Source organism: Micropterus dolomieu, linkage group LG11 (genome assembly GCF_021292245.1).
Source record: "Micropterus dolomieu isolate WLL.071019.BEF.003 ecotype Adirondacks linkage group LG11, ASM2129224v1, whole genome shotgun sequence".
Taxonomy (NCBI): domain Eukaryota; kingdom Metazoa; phylum Chordata; class Actinopteri; order Centrarchiformes; family Centrarchidae; genus Micropterus; species Micropterus dolomieu.
In genome coordinates this window covers 7,352,827-7,370,977 of record NC_060160.1, presented here as the reverse complement: position 1 = coordinate 7,370,977, position 18,151 = coordinate 7,352,827, and the positions used below count along the sequence as shown (strand labels likewise).

At 39.9% G+C, this 18,151-nt stretch overlaps 1 protein-coding gene across 7 annotated transcripts in view; it reads left to right on the top strand.

The window, feature by feature from the left end:
- map4k5 (mitogen-activated protein kinase kinase kinase kinase 5) overlaps positions 1-18,151 on the top strand; it is a 36,264-nt gene that overhangs the window by 11,388 nt on the left and 6,725 nt on the right. For 2 of the 7 annotated variants that reach the window (XM_046062282.1, XM_046062285.1), the window contains 25 exons: positions 202-266; positions 407-462; positions 555-602; positions 1,379-1,421; positions 1,523-1,595; positions 2,750-2,881; positions 3,140-3,202; positions 3,325-3,406; positions 4,132-4,248; positions 5,649-5,727; positions 6,457-6,528; positions 8,799-8,857; positions 8,996-9,063; positions 10,369-10,413; positions 10,500-10,542; positions 10,669-10,879; positions 11,118-11,203; positions 11,639-11,680; positions 11,932-12,016; positions 12,118-12,197; positions 15,164-15,224; positions 15,780-15,782; positions 16,036-16,150; positions 16,401-16,459; positions 16,707-16,810. In XM_046062282.1, the coding sequence (XP_045918238.1) occupies positions 202-266; positions 407-462; positions 555-602; positions 1,379-1,421; positions 1,523-1,595; positions 2,750-2,881; positions 3,140-3,202; positions 3,325-3,406; positions 4,132-4,248; positions 5,649-5,727; positions 6,457-6,528; positions 8,799-8,857; positions 8,996-9,063; positions 10,369-10,413; positions 10,500-10,542; positions 10,669-10,879; positions 11,118-11,203; positions 11,639-11,680; positions 11,932-12,016; positions 12,118-12,197; positions 15,164-15,224; positions 15,780-15,782; positions 16,036-16,150; positions 16,401-16,459; positions 16,707-16,810 (1,891 nt within the window). Of the gene's footprint in view, positions 1-201; positions 267-406; positions 463-554; positions 603-862; positions 901-958; positions 983-1,102; positions 1,142-1,378; positions 1,422-1,522; positions 1,596-2,749; positions 2,882-3,139; positions 3,203-3,324; positions 3,407-4,131; positions 4,249-5,648; positions 5,728-6,456; positions 6,529-8,798; positions 8,858-8,995; positions 9,064-10,368; positions 10,414-10,499; positions 10,543-10,668; positions 10,880-11,117; positions 11,204-11,638; positions 11,681-11,931; positions 12,017-12,117; positions 12,198-15,163; positions 15,225-15,779; positions 15,783-16,035; positions 16,151-16,400; positions 16,460-16,706; positions 16,811-18,151 lie in introns of those variants that run through there. The other 5 variants (XM_046062286.1, XM_046062283.1, XM_046062284.1 and 2 more) reach the window with 5 other exon arrangements.

The window sequence follows — 18,151 nt, the reverse complement described above, 5'->3', positions numbered from 1 at the left end:
ATTTTTTAGTGAAGTGGTTTCATGAATGTTTGCTGATCGGTACAGCTTAACTTGTCCAACAAGTGTGTAGAATTCTTGTGCTGCTTTTATTATGTTTAGCTACTTACTAAAATATGTGGCTAATTAGCTGTATAGTAAGTGTTTCTTTCTAACTGGCAAAGCAGCAGTTCCTAACATGATAATTTTCTGTACTTACATCAGTCGAGAGAAGCTTTGGATATGTATGGAGTACTGTGGTGGAGGATCCCTGCAGGACATTTATCATGGTGAGCTTTTCTCTAATTCATAATGAATAAGATGCAGTCATAAAATGGTTTGATACTGTTCATGCATTGTAAAAATCAATCTCTGCCTTAAAGCATTCTCCTGCAAACATGGAATTGTGAATTTAATTGTGTTGTTTTAGTTACGGGACCTCTCTCAGAGCTTCAGATAGCATATGTCTGCAGAGAGACCCTACAGGTAATTGTACATTTAAATATTTTTTCAATTAATATGCCAACATTTGGAATTTCAATTGAGTTCATTACAGGATACATTCATTTTCTTCACAGGGTTTAGAATATCTGCACAGCAAGGGCAAGATGCACCGTGACATCAAGGTATTATATCTTTTCTGTTGTGTTTTTGTTTTCTTTTAGCCTTAATTTAATCCAGGTCAGGCCCACTCTTATGTGCCGCACACAGACACTTCGCCTCACGCCATAACAGACAGGTTAATACTAACATCTTTAAGCAACAAATCTAAAAACATGTGAGAAAAGGAGAGGGGTGAGCCTTACTGAAAGAGAAGCAGCAGCAGTAGCACAGCCTTAAAACAATTGTCAATGTAAATGCATATTTTGACTTCTGTCTGATGCAGCAGCCATGCAGAGGTGTGAACTGACGTCACAGGAAAAGGTTAGCCGTGGATGTGCTTACTCAAAAGCATGTGACCAATGGTGTCGATTTTGTGGTTGGGCTGAAGTTGATCATGCCTGGTGTATGTACACAAGCTGGAGCCTCATTCTCATGTGTTATCGCCGAAGGTCAGGGCTAGACCTATTATCTTTACTCTACTCTATGCAGTGAGCGCTTCCTGTTTCCTCTACTCTCACCGCAGGATACCACCAGAGAGACAGTCACAGCCAACAGAAACATTGTGCGTGGAACTGTCAAAAAGCTGTGATATGGTGCAACTTTATTGGCAGTCAGATAAATAATAGATGTTACTGAGAAAGTTTAACACATAATTGGCACTTTGTTGTGAACTAGTTGAGCAACACATCAACACAGCTCAGTATCTTTAGCCTTGGTCTCCTGATGCTAAAATATTATAAGGGTCTCTTTTAATGTATTTTCTAGAAGTAAAATAAATGTTTATGGGATTTTTTAACAGGGTGCCAACATACTTCTTACAAACGACGGAGATGTGAAGTTAGGTAAGATGTGCTCTTTTGCATCTTAATTCTCAAGGACTTGAACTCCTTTTAATTCTATGTGGATTACATAATCTGAAAAGCCCTTTCAATCCTTGTTCCAGCTGACTTTGGAGTTGCAGCCAAAATAACAGCCACCATTGCCAAAAGAAAGTCCTTCATTGGAACACCTTATTGGTGAGTGACTTTGACAGGCTTTGTTGAAGGATTTTGTTTTTCCCCGAGTTAGTTTTATTCAGAGAAGCAATGATTAAATACTTTCAATCAGATACTTAAACATTTGATCCAACACAATCTAGTTTGTGTTGACAAGGTGTAAAAGTGGTTAGATAGATGCTTTACATGATAGATGAAGTTCAAACTCCCACAGCAGCCCAAGTGTTTCTGAGCAAGACTCCTTACCAGCTTGAGGCCTGCTGTGCTGTCACCAGTGTTGGGAGTAACGTGTTACAAAAGTAAAGCAATTAAAGTAATGTATTGCTTTTTGCTGTAACGTAGTAATGTAACACATTATCAAAAGAAAATGTGTAATATTACACCCCTTACAATCTCAGTTACGCTCGTTACAACACATTTTAACCCGATATTAAGTGAAGTTTTGTTTTTTAATAATTCACACTGAGAAACATTTCAGCAGCTGAAAAACAAATCCATGAGTAAAAGAGTATCATTATTTCCTGTTGGTAAATAGATTTCTATAGGCTATGTGTTCGTGCTTTAACGAATTGCTTTCATGATTAGAGAGGCTGCTGTCAGTTCATCCTGACCGATTCTGTCGGTGGATTCAAATAATCAGTGATGTTATGCTGCCATACCTCGTGCGTAAATGCGCACACCCTCTTTCAGACGATTCATGCTATACCCCTCGCGCTATTAATCAGAAGTTTGTTTTTATAACAAAGACCCACCCGATAGGCGGCTATAACTGCATATCACATCTTACTATCAGAATAATGTGCCTATTAAATAGCAGTGAAAGTAACTCAAAAGTAACGCAAAAGTAGTATAAAGCATTACAATTCGGAGACAGTATTAATGTAATAAAACTAATTACTCAGACTAGCTAGTAATCTATAATGTATTACATTTGGAAGCAACTTGCCTAACACTGGCTGTCGCTGACCTAAACACACCTTCAGTTCAAAGAGGGCTAATTGAGAGCCTTTAAGAGCAGTTTCCTGACCTAAAAAATTATTTGCACTTTAATCTCATTATTAGTATCAGTGTTGGTTTTTACTTTAAGGAGGCCTCCCTAACAAACATCATCCTTATCATCATTCATCCTTATTTTTGGAGAGTCATCAATGAATTATTGTCCTGAATTTGTGTAGGATGGCTCCAGAAGTAGCCGCAGTGGAGAAGAACGGCGGCTACAACCAGCTGTGTGATATCTGGGCTGTTGGCATTACCTCCATAGAGCTGGCAGAGCTACAGCCTCCAATGTTTGACCTACACCCGATGAGGTTTGTTTTACTTTCCTCAAAAATAATGTTTCAGAGCTTCCACAGATTAATCTTAGGCTACTTTCTGCTTTTGTGTTCCTCTAGTATTTCATCACATCTTTTGATTACTTGATTGGTCATTCTGTGTAATTCAAAGTGCATTAAGGCTCATATTAGAAGAGATCGCGGGCCGTTTCATTCTTTTCTTTGGGGAAAGTATATTTCCTTCTTTAAGTCAGTCTAAACCACTCTTAATCCATGTTTTTTGTTTTTGCTTAGGGCCTTGTTTTTGATGTCGAAGAGCAGCTTCCAGCCTCCGAAGCTAAAAGACAAAAATAAATGGTGAGTGACCCTCAATATTCTTTGACATTACTATTCTGAAATTAATTTGACACTTTATACTTTGATCTTAGAGGATAATAGTGATTCTTATCGCATTAAAAGAAAATTATCTCCTTTCCCAGGTCCACTGCCTTCCATAACTTTGTCAAACTGTCTCTGACTAAGAACCCTAAAAAGAGGCCCACTGCAGAAAAACTACTTTCGGTAATAAATCTAGCTATCTCTGACATATCATAGACAGTGTATGGTAGAAGATTGAAATGTTTGCCACAAATAATGTATTGCAGTTTTTTAGCCTGAACCTTTTCACAATAGAAAATTTGCATGTTAGCTAAGTCTCAAAAGTCTGTGTCCTGTTTCTTTAGTTAGAATATCATTCACCATTTATGAAACCCGACAAAGAAGTAGATCTCAGTTGATCTTCTGAGTGGTTCTGACCAGACCAGGCATCTAATCAAGACCTGCGTTTATTTGTCAAAATGTGTTCCCTGACCATGTCAGTAAACGGGGTAGGCTATTAACTGAAGTTTTATGGTAAATTCCTTAAAAATGACAACGAAGCCTCACTCAAAAGGAAGAATACTGAAGCTTCATCCTGTGTGCATGCACCAAGACCAAATATCTTTTAAGAAATGGACAGTTCAGGTGCTTCTTTCTTATTATTATTATTATTATTATTAACACAGTGCATGTCTCTGAGGAAAGGTGTCTGCTCCTTATGGTTCAGGAATCTGATGATTAATACAGACGGTTTAATTACTTTATAACAGTGAAAGTAGGTCTTTGATATCCAGTTCTGCAGGGATTTTGATGTTCCAGTTTATATGGACGTTGGATGTGAGATTAGGGATATCAGACTGCTAGTATAAACTGTTATTATTAAATTATGCACCAGTTTTTTTTGTAACTTGCCTTATTGTTTCTTGCAGCATGTGTATGTGTCCCAGACGTCTTTGACAAGAGGGCTTGCTGTTGACCTCCTAGATAAGATGAACAACCCAGACAACCACCAGCATTACAGTGAGGTGGACGACGATGACCTTGAGGTGATGTCTGATTCCATAATGTCAATAACACCGAGACTGGGGGAAATTCTTTGTTGAGAAATTTAAGAATGAAATTAAAAGTCTGCATAGCCTACACAGAAGTGATCAAAGATATAGACTATGGTGACCAAATGTCCCAGTTTGTCTGGGTTTGGTCCGGTTTCAAGCTGGGTGTCATGACAAATATCTGTAAAACCAGATATTGTCCATTTTCACCATAATTAAAATAATTATAATATTATACTTGTTTTCAGCACTTACATAGACATTTATCGTCTGTTGTCCCGCTCATTATTACCTAACCCAATACATTAACATAAACAACAACCTTTTAGAAAGTCTATACCTGGAAATAGGAAAATGTATTGTTGATGCTTTTGACTGTCTTGTTATAGTAGAACAGACTTTTGAACAGCTGTGAATGTAAATATTAGCACAGTATGTATTTTCAGCAACTTGGCAATGACCGATAAAAGGTAAGCTTCTCTAAAGTCTTTTTTTATGTTCCCCTAAAACGTCCCCTCCCCCTCTTCTCGATTCTCCCCTTCGACATTATTATTCCAACGGGTATCAACATCACATCTATGTGGCAGCCAAAGAGGTGGTACCAGTGAGTTTTAAAAGACCATTGTGCTTTTCTTCCCCTGACAGCAGTAGCACTGTCTTGGCCACCATGAATGAAAAACCCCCGAAGCCTATTGACTGCAAGTAGTGGAGCCTGTTGCAAACAAACATCCCCTGGGATGCATAATAATGTCATGATACATAGACGCAGTACAAAACGTAGCTCTCACTTCAGTTTTAACTTGACATACAAAATTTCTCTCTAGAGATTATTTCAAAAGATAAACATCTCAAGGCAATGCAACGTTAGTGTTATATAATTTTATGACACTTTACCCACGTGTCTTGTCTAAGTGTTCCTCTAAGGCCCCATCCATACTACTCCGTTTTAGTTTAAAAACGGAGTTTTAAAATGAATAAGATCTCCGTCCACACCAGTGTTTTAGCTGCGCATCAGAGTTTATCTCCGTCTACATTAAAACAACTGAAAACGCACATCTAGTGGCCGTTCACGTACACTGGGCATGAGCGTGACGATGTAAACATGAAGCAGATGGTTTATCCCGCAGTTACAGAAGAATTTTTGTATGGACAAATAATGAGCTGGAACTGTTACTGAATGTAACACGGGAGTTAAAAGCGGCTGTGGCAGCGGAAAACCGACTGGGAGTTGTCGCAATGTAAATACAGCGAAAGCACAGTAACTTACCAGTGTACGCTATAGGCCAAGTGTTATTTGCACGGATATATTAGATATTTTAATAAAAATAATAAATCCTAAATGGCAAAACCTATTTCCTTTTCTTTTAATCAATCTCTCTCTGTCTTTGTTTCAGCCCATCTCTGCAGTCAGACACACCATCCGCTCCACCAACAAACACGCCAGAGCTGAGAGGACACGCTCAGAGATAGACTGTAAGTGAACAAAAAGCCATAACCCATCGCAAAGACCACCCCCCACCCCCAACCCTCCTTTGATTGGTCAGCATGTCAGTCAGCGTGGCTGGTTAGGTTGATAGAGGTCCGGCAGCTTGTCTGAGGGTCATCCCAGTAATCCGGCAGCAGTAGCTGGCACTTTTCCAAAACACAGCATGTGGTAGTGTGTATAAAAATAGCCTGGGGATTCACGGAAGAGAAAGTGGATGTAGTAGAATCCATCTTCATACAACTATTTCTGTGTAGCGTGTTATTTACAAATAGCTTTAACTGTCCCACATTTTTCTCTCAATGAATAATGTGAAAGAAGTTATCTGAAGGGGTCAGAAAGGTTTCTTTTAGGAATTTGGTTTTCAGTCACCAATTGACGGTACTGAATTTGGTCGAGAATCCAGCTTGATAGATTGTGTAAACATGGTATTTTGCAACCCTTCAGGGAAGTTGTTGTAGATAAAGTTGAACGCTGTGATGTGCCTGTTGTGTCAGAAGTGTGACTGTTTCTCATTTCATAATTTTGGGTTGATGCCAGTCCAGTGGTTCGATATGTGTCTCTGTTGGATGTTCATTGTATTTAATTGTAGCGATATGTGCTGTGCTTCATTCTGTATTGTGCTCGTTCGTACTGTGATTGTTTGTACCAGATGCACTTCGTGTTTAGTCTTATTTATATTTCTCACAATTACATTTGACTTTCCCTCCTACATAAAGCAAACTATGGGACAGACCAAGGAGGGCCATGCTCAAGTCCTAGCTTCACTGAGGGACACAGGGGGGATGCAGGTTAGTGACAGTGTAGTGAGACAGTGTGTGTTTGCATAATTCCCTAGCTCACTCCTAAGACTTCCTGAGAAATAGGATCATATTGTAGCACATAACAGAACGCTGTGTTTGAGATTTTAGTGGCACTAATAAGGTGAGATCCTCTGCATGGGGTGGCTACTTACTGTGTATTAAGCTTTAATAAGGTTGAATAATTTGGACATTGTGACATCTTGGTTGCTGTTAGACTGACTAGACTAAAATTACATTACAATGACTAATCATATTCTAACAAGGAAGTTCGTCTCGCCCATAGACTGTATAAAACATGACGTCACTATAGGTTTCTGAAGAGCCGCTGACGTCTGCTCCTGCCTGCTCTGGCCATTGCCTCCTTGGCAGTGCCCAACTCTGACTAATCCAAAACTGGGCAAACAGGTGGAGCTGTGGTGTGTTGAATGAAGCCTGGTTGCTTAACCACCTAGTGGGTGGCAACCACCTTTCACTCAAGGCAGCCCGTACTTAATTATGCGTAACATAATTTAAACAGGTGAGCTCTATAAAAGCTCACCATTTTGTCTCTTAGTACCTCACCACCTCACTGTTATTGGTGTTTTAAAGTTGCAATGTGTAGGAATTTAAGATATTTAGAGCATTTAAAACATTCAAAAACAAACTAACATTGTCAGAATGTACAGAACAGATTGTACAGAAGTAACAGGTCTGACTAGTCAAAGACATCTATGTATTGTGTTGAGATTTCTACTGAAGTTAGCATGCTAACCAGCTAGCCCCGGCGCGTCCCATCTCCAAATAATACTTGCCTGGAGGTGATATAGTGTGATACCAAATCTCAGGAACCGTAGTGTCAGCTGAAAGATGTGTACAAGCGGCGAGTTTGTTACAATACACAAGCAGTCTTAGCTTATAATAAATAAACAAAATCAACTCACAAAATGCCAAGAAAGGAAATATTCTTACACCTATTTTCCTTATAAAAAAATACAACTGTACACCTTCTGAATTAAAGTTTCTCACTTTCCCCGACTGAATAGCCTTGTTAACTCATCTTGAAACACACTTCATTCAAACTCAACAGAAACAGAAAAATTTAAACTCACCCAAGCCACTATGGTTAGTCTTTCCACTCTTTCAACAATCACCAGCTCTGGTTTGGTTGAAATTAAACCATTATTTAACGAGTTAGTTGTGAAAATATTCTGGTCCTACACATTATCACTGCCTCTGTGATGCCCAGCCTCCTCTCCCACTTGAAGCTTCTCCTGTCCCCCCTGAACCCTCTGTGCCTTTGTTGTTCCCAGAGTCAGAGTCCTGTTTAGAAACCCTGTAAATCACTTCGGTACTGCATTCCCTGTTGTCAGACTGACTTCTGTCACTCTTGGAGGCTGTGTTCGGTCCAGCTCCGGCTGTGATCACTGAGAGGCTGCTGGTTCTGTTGCCCGCTCGGACTCAGTTAGCTAATAGGACCGCTAAGATGTCTGCATGGCTAACTGAGCTAACTAGCTAAAGGCAATTAACAGCAGTTATGACCCGATATGTGATACGCTGCACCCTAATTTGTTGGAGTATGAGTTCCACAGGTGGAAAGTAGTTTGAGTTCTTACACACTGTACCTTTAAATGCTGCAGCACCTCCATGTTATCAGCTTAACTTAAGCACCAAAAAAAGCTGTGGTCTGAATTCTTGAATAAAAGGTTTCTTTGTTAATGAGGAGCTGATTATGTGGAAGTATTTATTGGCAGGTTGGTTGATTTCTTTCGCCTTTATAATTACAGCAGGATCACATCATGTTTATACTGGATACCAAATCATTCTCCTCTATGGCATCAACTGTTTGAAAGAATGTAACCTCAAACATAAACTAAGAAGAATCTTTTCCATGATTTGTGTGTAATTCTTGCTCTCTTACCAATATTTCCCTAAAGTGAACAGATCTGGTTAGTGTCAAGTGTAATCTGTGTTTGTCTTTGGTGACCGACTAGTCTTTATACTCCAGACCGAAAGTTCACATAGTAGCATAATAAATCAGTAAAGGTATTTTGGCAGGTACATTGTAGTGGAAGCAGCTGATCTGATTTTGGTTCGTTCTTACATGTGTTTGTGTTAAGAATGGACCCAAAAGAGGGATTTCGAAGGCTCCTGCAACTAATGGGTGGTTCTCCCAGGGCTTTGTGTGTCTTAAAGTGTTGGGCACTGATGCCCTCTAGTGCCAAAGGTGTGTGCAAGATTAAACATTTAAAAAACTGACTTGATTTTTTTTTAATTCACAGTTGACAAAGTCCAGTTTGAACCACCGCTACGGAAGGAAACGGAGGCTCATTCTGAAATGGTGATGATCATATTCAGTTTAATCAGTACAAGTATTCAAGTGCAACTTTCTGTTTGTAATCAAGTCATTTTAAGTGCGTGTAGAAAAAGTAAAAGTATATCCACAATTCTATTATTGTGCATGTGTGGCTTTCCACAGGATGTGAATAAAGATAATGACTTCCCTTCCCCCTGGAGTCCCTTTGCAGAGGGAGGAATAACAACCAGGTAATCCATGGAAACTGTTGTCACAGGAAGTCTCTCTCTCTCTCTCTCTCTCTCTCTCTCTCTCTCTCTCTCTCTCTCTCGCTCTCGCTCTCTCGCTCTCTCTCTCTCTCTCTCTCTCTCTCTACGCGTCACTTAAGATTCATTGAGAGAGAAAAGAAACAAACAGTATTTCAAATTTATTTTATTATGTGTTCTACTTCTGTAGATTCTGTTAATATTAAAAGCACACAATGCAGATAAACAACGATAAAAAGACATGTCTAAAGCATGTCTGTCTTAACAACAGTCAGTGAGTTCTGTAATCTGTTGTCCATTGTTTACACTTATGGATGCTCCTCACTGTCTCTCACATTAACCTGTTACTCACTAGAGCTAACCTTTGTCTGTGCATGAACTCACTCTCCCCATCTGCAGTATGAAATGTTGCTTTGGCGTGCTCCTTCTCACTTGTCCGTGTGTCTTTTGACTGTTTTCCTTCCACTTCTCTCTGTCCTCTCTTTGCTGTCGGTCTCTCTCTCTCTCCTTGTCCCTTGAAGGAGCCTTCTCAAAAGCGTTGAGGACGAATTGTTCCAACGGTAACACTAACACAGTGTGTACTGTAGCACCCTATGCCCTCCACTCCACTCCACTCCTCACTTGATCCCCACCCTTTTTTGCAGTGCGGTTTAGTGCCCGCCATCACCCTCTGTGACACCCCTCCATTCACCATGTGTGGTGTGATAATAGCTGTAGATCCAAACTGTGCATACAACTGCATACATGAGTCTGAGATATGCAGGCAGGTAAAACAGTTTGATGTAGAAAGAGACAGGAAAATAAATAAACAGTTTATTACAATACAGTTTTATTGTTTGCTCGGACTTAACTCTGCACGGTCAAGGCGGTACTATAATGTCCATTGCTATTTTAAAAACAATCTTTAAATACCTTGGGCACTATCCAAAGAACTTAGTAAAAGTTGCATTACTTGGGTTGATTCTAGTTTTATGGATGGATGAATAAAGAGATGGCATATAAAATTCTGAAAGACTCACTGCAGACATTGATTTAGTCCTTTTCAAACTAAAATCAGAGTAAGTCATGACAGACCTCAAGAGATGTCTGAAGTATAAAGTCTTGTCTAGCAAGACAAAAAATACTTTTATACAGCTCTAGAAATGTATTTTCCTGTTTTCCATCCCATGACCCCCCCATTCTTCTCCTTAGAGTTTTTTTATCTCTGAAGAAGGATTTTACATTAACATTTGCACCATTAACACTCTCCGAGTCTTATTATCCGCACTGATTACTGCTTGTTTACTGCAGGGGACACATCGCCCATCTTGAAGATGCCTTTGAAGAAGTAGAGCTGTGAGTGATATCAGTATCAGGGCAAAACATTCATTGTTCTAGTTTACTAGTTTAAAATATAAAATAAAAAAACAACTTGATTTCAGGTCAACCCTCAAGCCAGGGTTTCCTCCTCCTCTGCCCCCAAAGGTGAGAGCCCAACTTATAAAATATTTTCCACTGTATAGATCTTACAATTAGAATCCAGGTTAGAAGTGTATGTACTGAAGCATGTTTTGAATTAACACCAAACTGTCTATCCCCATGCCCTCTCAGCCACGATTAAACAGCTCATCAGAGGAGCTTGGCCTTAATGATGAGAGGTCTGTGACAGTTCGGAGGTTCCCTAACTCCGAGAACGGAGCAAGCCAGGTTGTTCGCCGACAGAGCACACCTGAGCAGGGCACCAAGGTCGAGCACTCGTCTTCAGATTTCCTCTCTGCCAGCGTCAGCAGCCCCGGCCTTTTGTCTCACGCCTCTGATCCTGGTGAGCCTCAGCATTTCTTCCCTAACTTGTAGTGTCTGAGTTATGTACAATAACCTGTTCACATCCCTTTCATAGTTTTCTCTAAATGAGCACTTGTTTTTATTTTTACAAGCTCTCAGTAAATCTAAATGTAAAGGTAAGGCAGCCTGATGTAAATGTGTCTAATGTTTGGATTTAGATTCTGCATGTTTGACAGTGTGATTAATGTAATTTTCATCTGCCTGCTCTCTCATGACAGATAATGATTCGGATGACGGCGTGAATGGAGACAGTTCCAAGCCACCGCCAAACCAACAGCACCGGAAGGAGAAAAAGGAATTCCCTGTGAGTCTAAAGATATTCCAGCAACATATTACATTTACAATATGTATTTCAATCATGACAGCCACACTTCTCATCTTTAGTTTCAGTGGGTTTTATGATGAAAATGTCATCTGTGGTCTAAGAGCCTATATTCTATATGTGGAGTGTCTCCAACTAGCTGGCTGGCTTTGCACTGAAACCTCAAATATGTTATTCCCCTTGTCAGATCCAAACACTAACAGTTAAAGATGGAAATTTGGAATCCACTTATGTTGAACATTTAATTAACTTTGACAGCACACAATAGACAACAGTTCATATTGTTGTTGTTTTTTTGTTCAGCTCATTGTTGAGCCTGGAGCTAAAGTAAGCAGCTAAATTGAAACTAATTATTGTTGCTTTGTCTGTGTTTTGCATCTACATCATTTTGTTTCTCTGTCCTCCACTCCTACTTAGAAACCCGCTATCAATGGTCTGCCACCCACTCCAAAAGTACTGGTGAGTGAATCCTCTACATTGTCCTTCAGACTCCTCTTCCCTGCTGGCCTGGTTTCATGGACACTGTTATTAAACCCATATCTACACTGCTGCTATACATTCTGTAGATGTTTGGGGTCCACCAGAGATTTCTGCTTTGTGGTTTCCTGCTCTGCACAGCTCTAGCTCCAACTCATTAAACCCTGGCTGACATTTAGCGCTTCACCGTGCCAGAGGCTGCCTGAACTGAGCCATGCTGCTTTTCATTTCAGATGGGAGCCTGTTTCTCTAAAGTATTTGATGGCTGTCCACTGAAGATCAACTGTGCCACATCATGGATTCATCCAGACACCAAAGGTACAGCTTCATACAACAAGAGTGGTCCACCCACAAGCATACAGAATTGACATGTTTTATTAAAGCCAATGCTTCATTTTATATATTTTCTTTCCTTCTAGATCAGTACCTAATCTTTGGGACGGAGGATGGCATCTATACGCTGAATCTTAATGAGCTGCATGAAGCCACAATGGAGCAGGTAAACAGCAGCTAAATTATTATAACTATATATATAATTATTATTATAACCAGTCTTTGTTAAAATAATTACTTATTAGCTAACTAGCTATTTAAGTTAACATTAGCTCAAAGTCAGCAGGATCACTAGTTGATGATCCATGTAGAAGACACGACTTATTAAAGAAATAGAATTGTTCTTTTATTGCACTATTGTATTGTTGAACTTATCAGTTCTAGTATTATAAGCTTGATATGGATTGATGAGGACTAGAGTATCAAAAAAAAATAAAAGGGGGGGGTACAGGACCTGGCCTAGTGAAATGGAAAGGATCTAGGTTGACGTGTGTAAAGTTTTCTTCCTTTCTAAGTATTTACACTCAGCTGCCAATTCCACACATGTGCAGTGATTACACAGTCGCTCTCGCGCATCAGTGGTACGTAACGTGTTGGACAGTAATAGGCCTACTGCAAAATTACTTTTCCCAGTAAAGAGTAATTTTACGGATTACTATTTCCAAAACAGCTGTATTATTACAGTTACTAATCCAAGTAACGGAGCGCTACTGAACGCACCATCCCTGACGTGAATGCGCGACCGCGCTGCAGCTCAGCGGCACCGGACTTTGTTATTAAAGTCAGCTGTTAGCCAAGAAGCTAAAGGACAACTGGAGAACAGGGAGAGAGTGTTATGTGTGGGTGGAGAAGGTTGGTGGACCCAAATGCAGACACGGGAACAGGCAGGTACAGTTCAAAGGGTTTTAATACCAATAAAAGGCGAGCTCACTTACAAATGTAGTGGCTGAGTCCAGGGAATCCAAAACAAACAGTCCAAACAAAAGGTAATCCAACAGAAAATCCAGTGACACAAGTAATCCAAAAACTGCAGGAACAACAGGGTACAGGCAGGGCAAGACGAGGAAAAACCACAACATAAGGCAGAGCGTCTAAACGCTACAATGACCGGACGAAGACTGAAGAGAACACCAAACATATATACACACCAAAGACTAACGAGCAGGGCGAGAGCAACACAGGTGAGGGACATGAGACTGACGAGACACAGGCAGGCAGAGAGATAACTGGGGGAACAGACGGAACACTTGACAGGCAGACATGGGGCAAAATAACAACCAACAGAAGAACACAGACCAGGAGTAAATACTAAAGACATGAACTAATGTACAGGACTAAGAACTAAGACACCCAACTAGGAACTAAGATACGAGACAAGACAGATACTAAGTAACTTATAATCACAGGGCTAAGAACTAACTAAAGACTACACAGAGAAAGACAGAACCAAAAACAGACTTAAACAGGAAACATGAACACAAAAACCACATTCCTAACAGAGAGAGGTATTTTCGACAGCTGTAAGTAACGTTATTTGCCATTACTGTGTCACAGTCTAAGATGCAAAGAACATTGTCGTCCGTTGTAAACTTTGTGCGACGAGCAAAAAGTTTTCAACCGCGAACAGTTCTACATTTATACTTAGGCTAATTGAAGCATCAGCTAAAGCAACACAGCAACGTGAAACTCAGAGAGAAACTCCGGCCGCTGCTGCCAGTGATGCTTGGACTCATCGGGAGAGAGTGGCGTTATAATAGGCTATCACCCAGTAGTGGGCCTAAGTAGAGAAGCTAATATTACTTTTTTAAGGAGTAGGTCTATAGCCTATGCTAAGTAACTAGTAGGTAATATTATTTCTGCGTAACTTGCCCAACACTGAGTTGACAGTAAGGATCAGATTAATTGGGAATGTTTTGATTATTGCTTGTTAGAGGCTATGTCTAATGTTTACTTTGACTTGTCTATTGATCACTCATGTAGCCTATACACTTTGCTGTGTGAATGGTTGCTTTTTAAGTCGTCCTTATGTTAAAGGTTTTTCACGTTATTAATTAATTTCTTGTGAATGGTTGTGACAAGGTTTAGGCTATATAAGGCCTTTTCACACGGGTCGCTCCGCGCTCCTCATCAACAGACAGGTAAACAAGCGTTCCGCGAGGTAACCATGGCAAAGGCTTCTGTGTGACTGGCGTGATCCCGTTAAACTGTCGCAGTCGTTCTCGTCTCACGCACACGCCCGCCCGCTGCCAGAGTTGAAATGTCAAACTTTTTCCTACAGTTTCCAACAGATAGAGAGTGATCAGCTGTTGGAGTTTCCTGAAGAATATAAGTGTTTTTTTAACAGTCAGGCCACCAGGTCTAAAACAGGCAACAACCTTTGCTGCTGTCTGTTATTCATTAAAAATCATCTATTAACTTCAACTGAACTAATTTGAAAGTTAGTAGTTACTATTATTATTACTATTATTTAGTTATAGACTCAATTATTTCATGTTTCATGTTGCACATTTAGCTGTTGAAGTTTGGTAAAAATGAATACAAAATAATAATTATTATAGAGAGGTTGCGGATTAGACCCTTGTCTTTGATTCCCACTGCAACACATCCATTAAATAACTTATTGTCATGGGTCCTGCTTTACCTCCATGTTAGAGCCGCCGCCAGTTTAATCGGGGTGTCGGGTGGTCTCAGTATATTTTCCTGCCTTTTTTTTTTTTTGCCCTTTGCCAATCACATGCCTGATATTTCAATTTTTACTTAAACAAGAAAGAGGGTTTTTAGGATGAGGACTAACCAGTGTCTTTAGAAAACGCAAATCTCTTAGTTTATGATGTGCTCCTTGGCCATCGAAGTAATGCCTGGTTATTACTGTAGGTAGTAGGCTAGTTAGCTGGACTTGCTTATGATTGCAGTTTATGTCAGAGCAGTTTAATTTATTCTTTACGCATTCAGAGTACTGCTCTTACTAAAGCTTCATGCAAAGTGCCTTGACTGTAACTACATACAGTTGCTAAGCTATGACTGAACAGTTGCTGTTCAGGGGAGGGGAGTGAACAGTCAATTGATGATCTTTTGAAAACTAATGTCTGACTATATGGTCATTGTGCCATCTTTGTTTAATTCCCTATTTAGCTGTTCCCGAGGAAATGTACATGGCTGTACGTTATCAACAACAACCTGATGTCTTTATCTGGTAAGTGATGAACTTATAACGTTCTCCTGCTTCACTGTCTACTGTCATAACCCGCTGCTGCTTTGTTCTGTGTTATCTGGCCGCCCCTGAGGGCAAGACAGGCACTCCATATCTGCAGCCCAACAATAACTGTTGCTTTTGTTTGCTATCAGAGAGCCTCTGTATGAGTGGTGTCCTTGTAACACAGTGATTCATGAGTGACATATCTGGCTTTTAGCCTGTCCTTTTGAATCAGATATATTTACTTTGTAGGTTATGATCTATACTATCTGCAAAAGCATGTGTAGTTTCTCTTATATATTATAACAGACTAGCTAGATGTTGTCAGAATACTCAAATCATCATTTGAAATGAAACTGTCTTTGTTTGGCTGTCATGGTCGCCAAAGCCTTTTCTTGGTTTAACAGTTGAGCAAGGAGGTCTGCATTCGGTCTTACCTTCAGCAGTTTGCCCCTTTGTATACTTAACCTCTTTTTTCTTCTCCTCTTCCCTTGGACACTGTCCATCCTCCTCTCACCTGGCTTGATTTGATATTCTACTAACTGACTTCATCAGAAGGTAATCATGCTTCACATCATCTTCACACTTCTGTTTTTACCCCTGTTCACATCTAACCTTTCTACATGTGAAAGCTTCTTTATGGGATCTGAAATCTGTTAAGGGAAATTATGTTTAAAATATTAATTTAAAAAAAGTTCTTGTCTGTCACATTTAAAATGACATATTTTAACTCCTCGCATCGATTACTACTACACTACTTATTGTTTTTAGTTGGAAATCTGATGATTAAATATACTGTTTTCTGCTGTAGGGAAAACCTTCCAGCTGTACTCCCACAATCTCATTGGGCTGTTTGAGCAGCTGAAGAAGCCCGGCCTGGCTGCTCAGTTCACAACTCACCGCTTCCCAGACAAAATCTTACCTAGGTGAGACCAACGTGCCTGGAGTTATTGGTTTGAATCTTAGTCTCTTCTTTCAGCTCGTGTCATTTCAGTGAAAAGGTCATAATTGCTTTTCTGCACTCATGCTGTGCAGTCTTTTTGTGCTCTTCACTGTCTACCACCATGAAAACGGTGGTCGAAAAAAGGAGAATAACTGGCCGACTTCCCTGATTCTAGACGTCATCAGCTCTTTTAAGACTGTGGTCACAACAGATTGACTGTTTTCTCTCCTCAGGAGGTTTGCCTTGACAACTAAGATCCCCGACACAAAGGGCTGTCACAAGTGCTGCATTGGTGAGTGGCCTTTCCCTCCCAAACACTTTTTTTTTTATTTACTCATCCTTCTATCATATTAAACTGAAGAACATCTCTGTACCAGTTGTGTTCCCCTTTACTTTACTGCAATGTTTTTGTTCTGTAAGCCCCTATGACTTTTCTTATCATGCACTAATGTGAGTGGGGTTTTAAATTTGTGTAAATTATAAAGGACCTCGATAGTTCAGTCGTACTTCACTTTTTGACAGTGTTTTGTACTTTACAGTGAGAAATCCTTATACAGGCCACAAGTACTTGTGTGGAGCGCTTCAGTCTGGGATTGTCCTGTTGCAGTGGTATGAGCCCATGCAGAGGTTTATGCTCATCAAGGTCAGTTGGCTATATACTTATCTCATCAACATTCACTGTTCCTCCACAAATGTCCTAAGTAAGAATACATGTTTTTGCTGTAGGGTTGTACCATATATTTTTCTTTAAAGGGGCTATTTGAATGAAATCACGTCTTAATAAATCAAAATTTTACTGCATTATATTGTCAATGGGCTTTAGCCTCACTTAGAAATGAACAACAGACCTGTTTTCTCTGTTGCTTGGAACAGCCCACTACTCTGCTACTCAGAAACAACACAGCTAATGAAATGCAGTCCACTAACACCATAAAACAACTGGCACCCAGCACAACACAGACTCCAACATAAAGTCATCGAAATAATACAAAAAAACAATTAAGGTTTATGTGCTGAAGCCTGTCAGGCCAAATGAGAATCAGGTAATGTCTGTTTAAAATAGTCAACATCGGAAAGGCTTATTGTTACCTTGTCGGCTAACACCGACTAGTTGCTAACGTTATCTGGTGGAATACACTATAGTTTTAAAGTTATGGCTTTCTACATGACTTCATCGGCTAACTCAACCCATATTACTATCCTGTGTGCTACCAGTATTATGTCAAAGTGTTGACTTAGCCTGCAAGAAATTATGTAACGGTACAAATCAAATGTGGAGCGATTTGTTTATACTAGCCTTGATGCATGGCAGAAGCAGTCAGTTAACATTAGCACAGATCTACCGCTGTTTGCTTAGAACGTTCAATTTAAATTTATTGTGGTTTTACAGATTCTCATGTACAGAGCTTCTCCAACGTCTCAGTCGCTGTAACATACGTGAACCACATAATATACAATAATGCAACATAACGCCGCAGGAAAACACAGTAGAAGACCCATCCATACAGTAATATTACTTACTGCAGTAAAACTGTTATAAAGTGTGGCAACAATCACATTTATGATATTCAGTGTAGGTCGCTAACTGTTGTTTTATGGATGTTTATCATCCAATACATGTAGCTGTGCTCACAATGCTGAGCCTCCAGCGAAAGATACACAAATTATGTTGTTACTGAAAAGTAGGCAGGCGAGCCAACGCTGCTTTATCACGTCGGCTAAATGCAGTAAATTATGTTATTGTTATTATGTAACCAGCATGGATTAGTTCTACCTCAAGCTGATAACAATATTGCTGTAATGTTGCAGAGGGAGTTTACCCGAGTTTCCAGCATGTTGTGTGAAGCTGTCTCGGGCGAATTGTGCCAATATGCTGGTGCTGCACACACCTGGTTGCAATTTTTAAACCGCACCACTAGTGGCCACTGAAAACTACATATTGCCCCTTTAAGTAGCCCATCTGTTAGAATTAAAAATGTAGCTG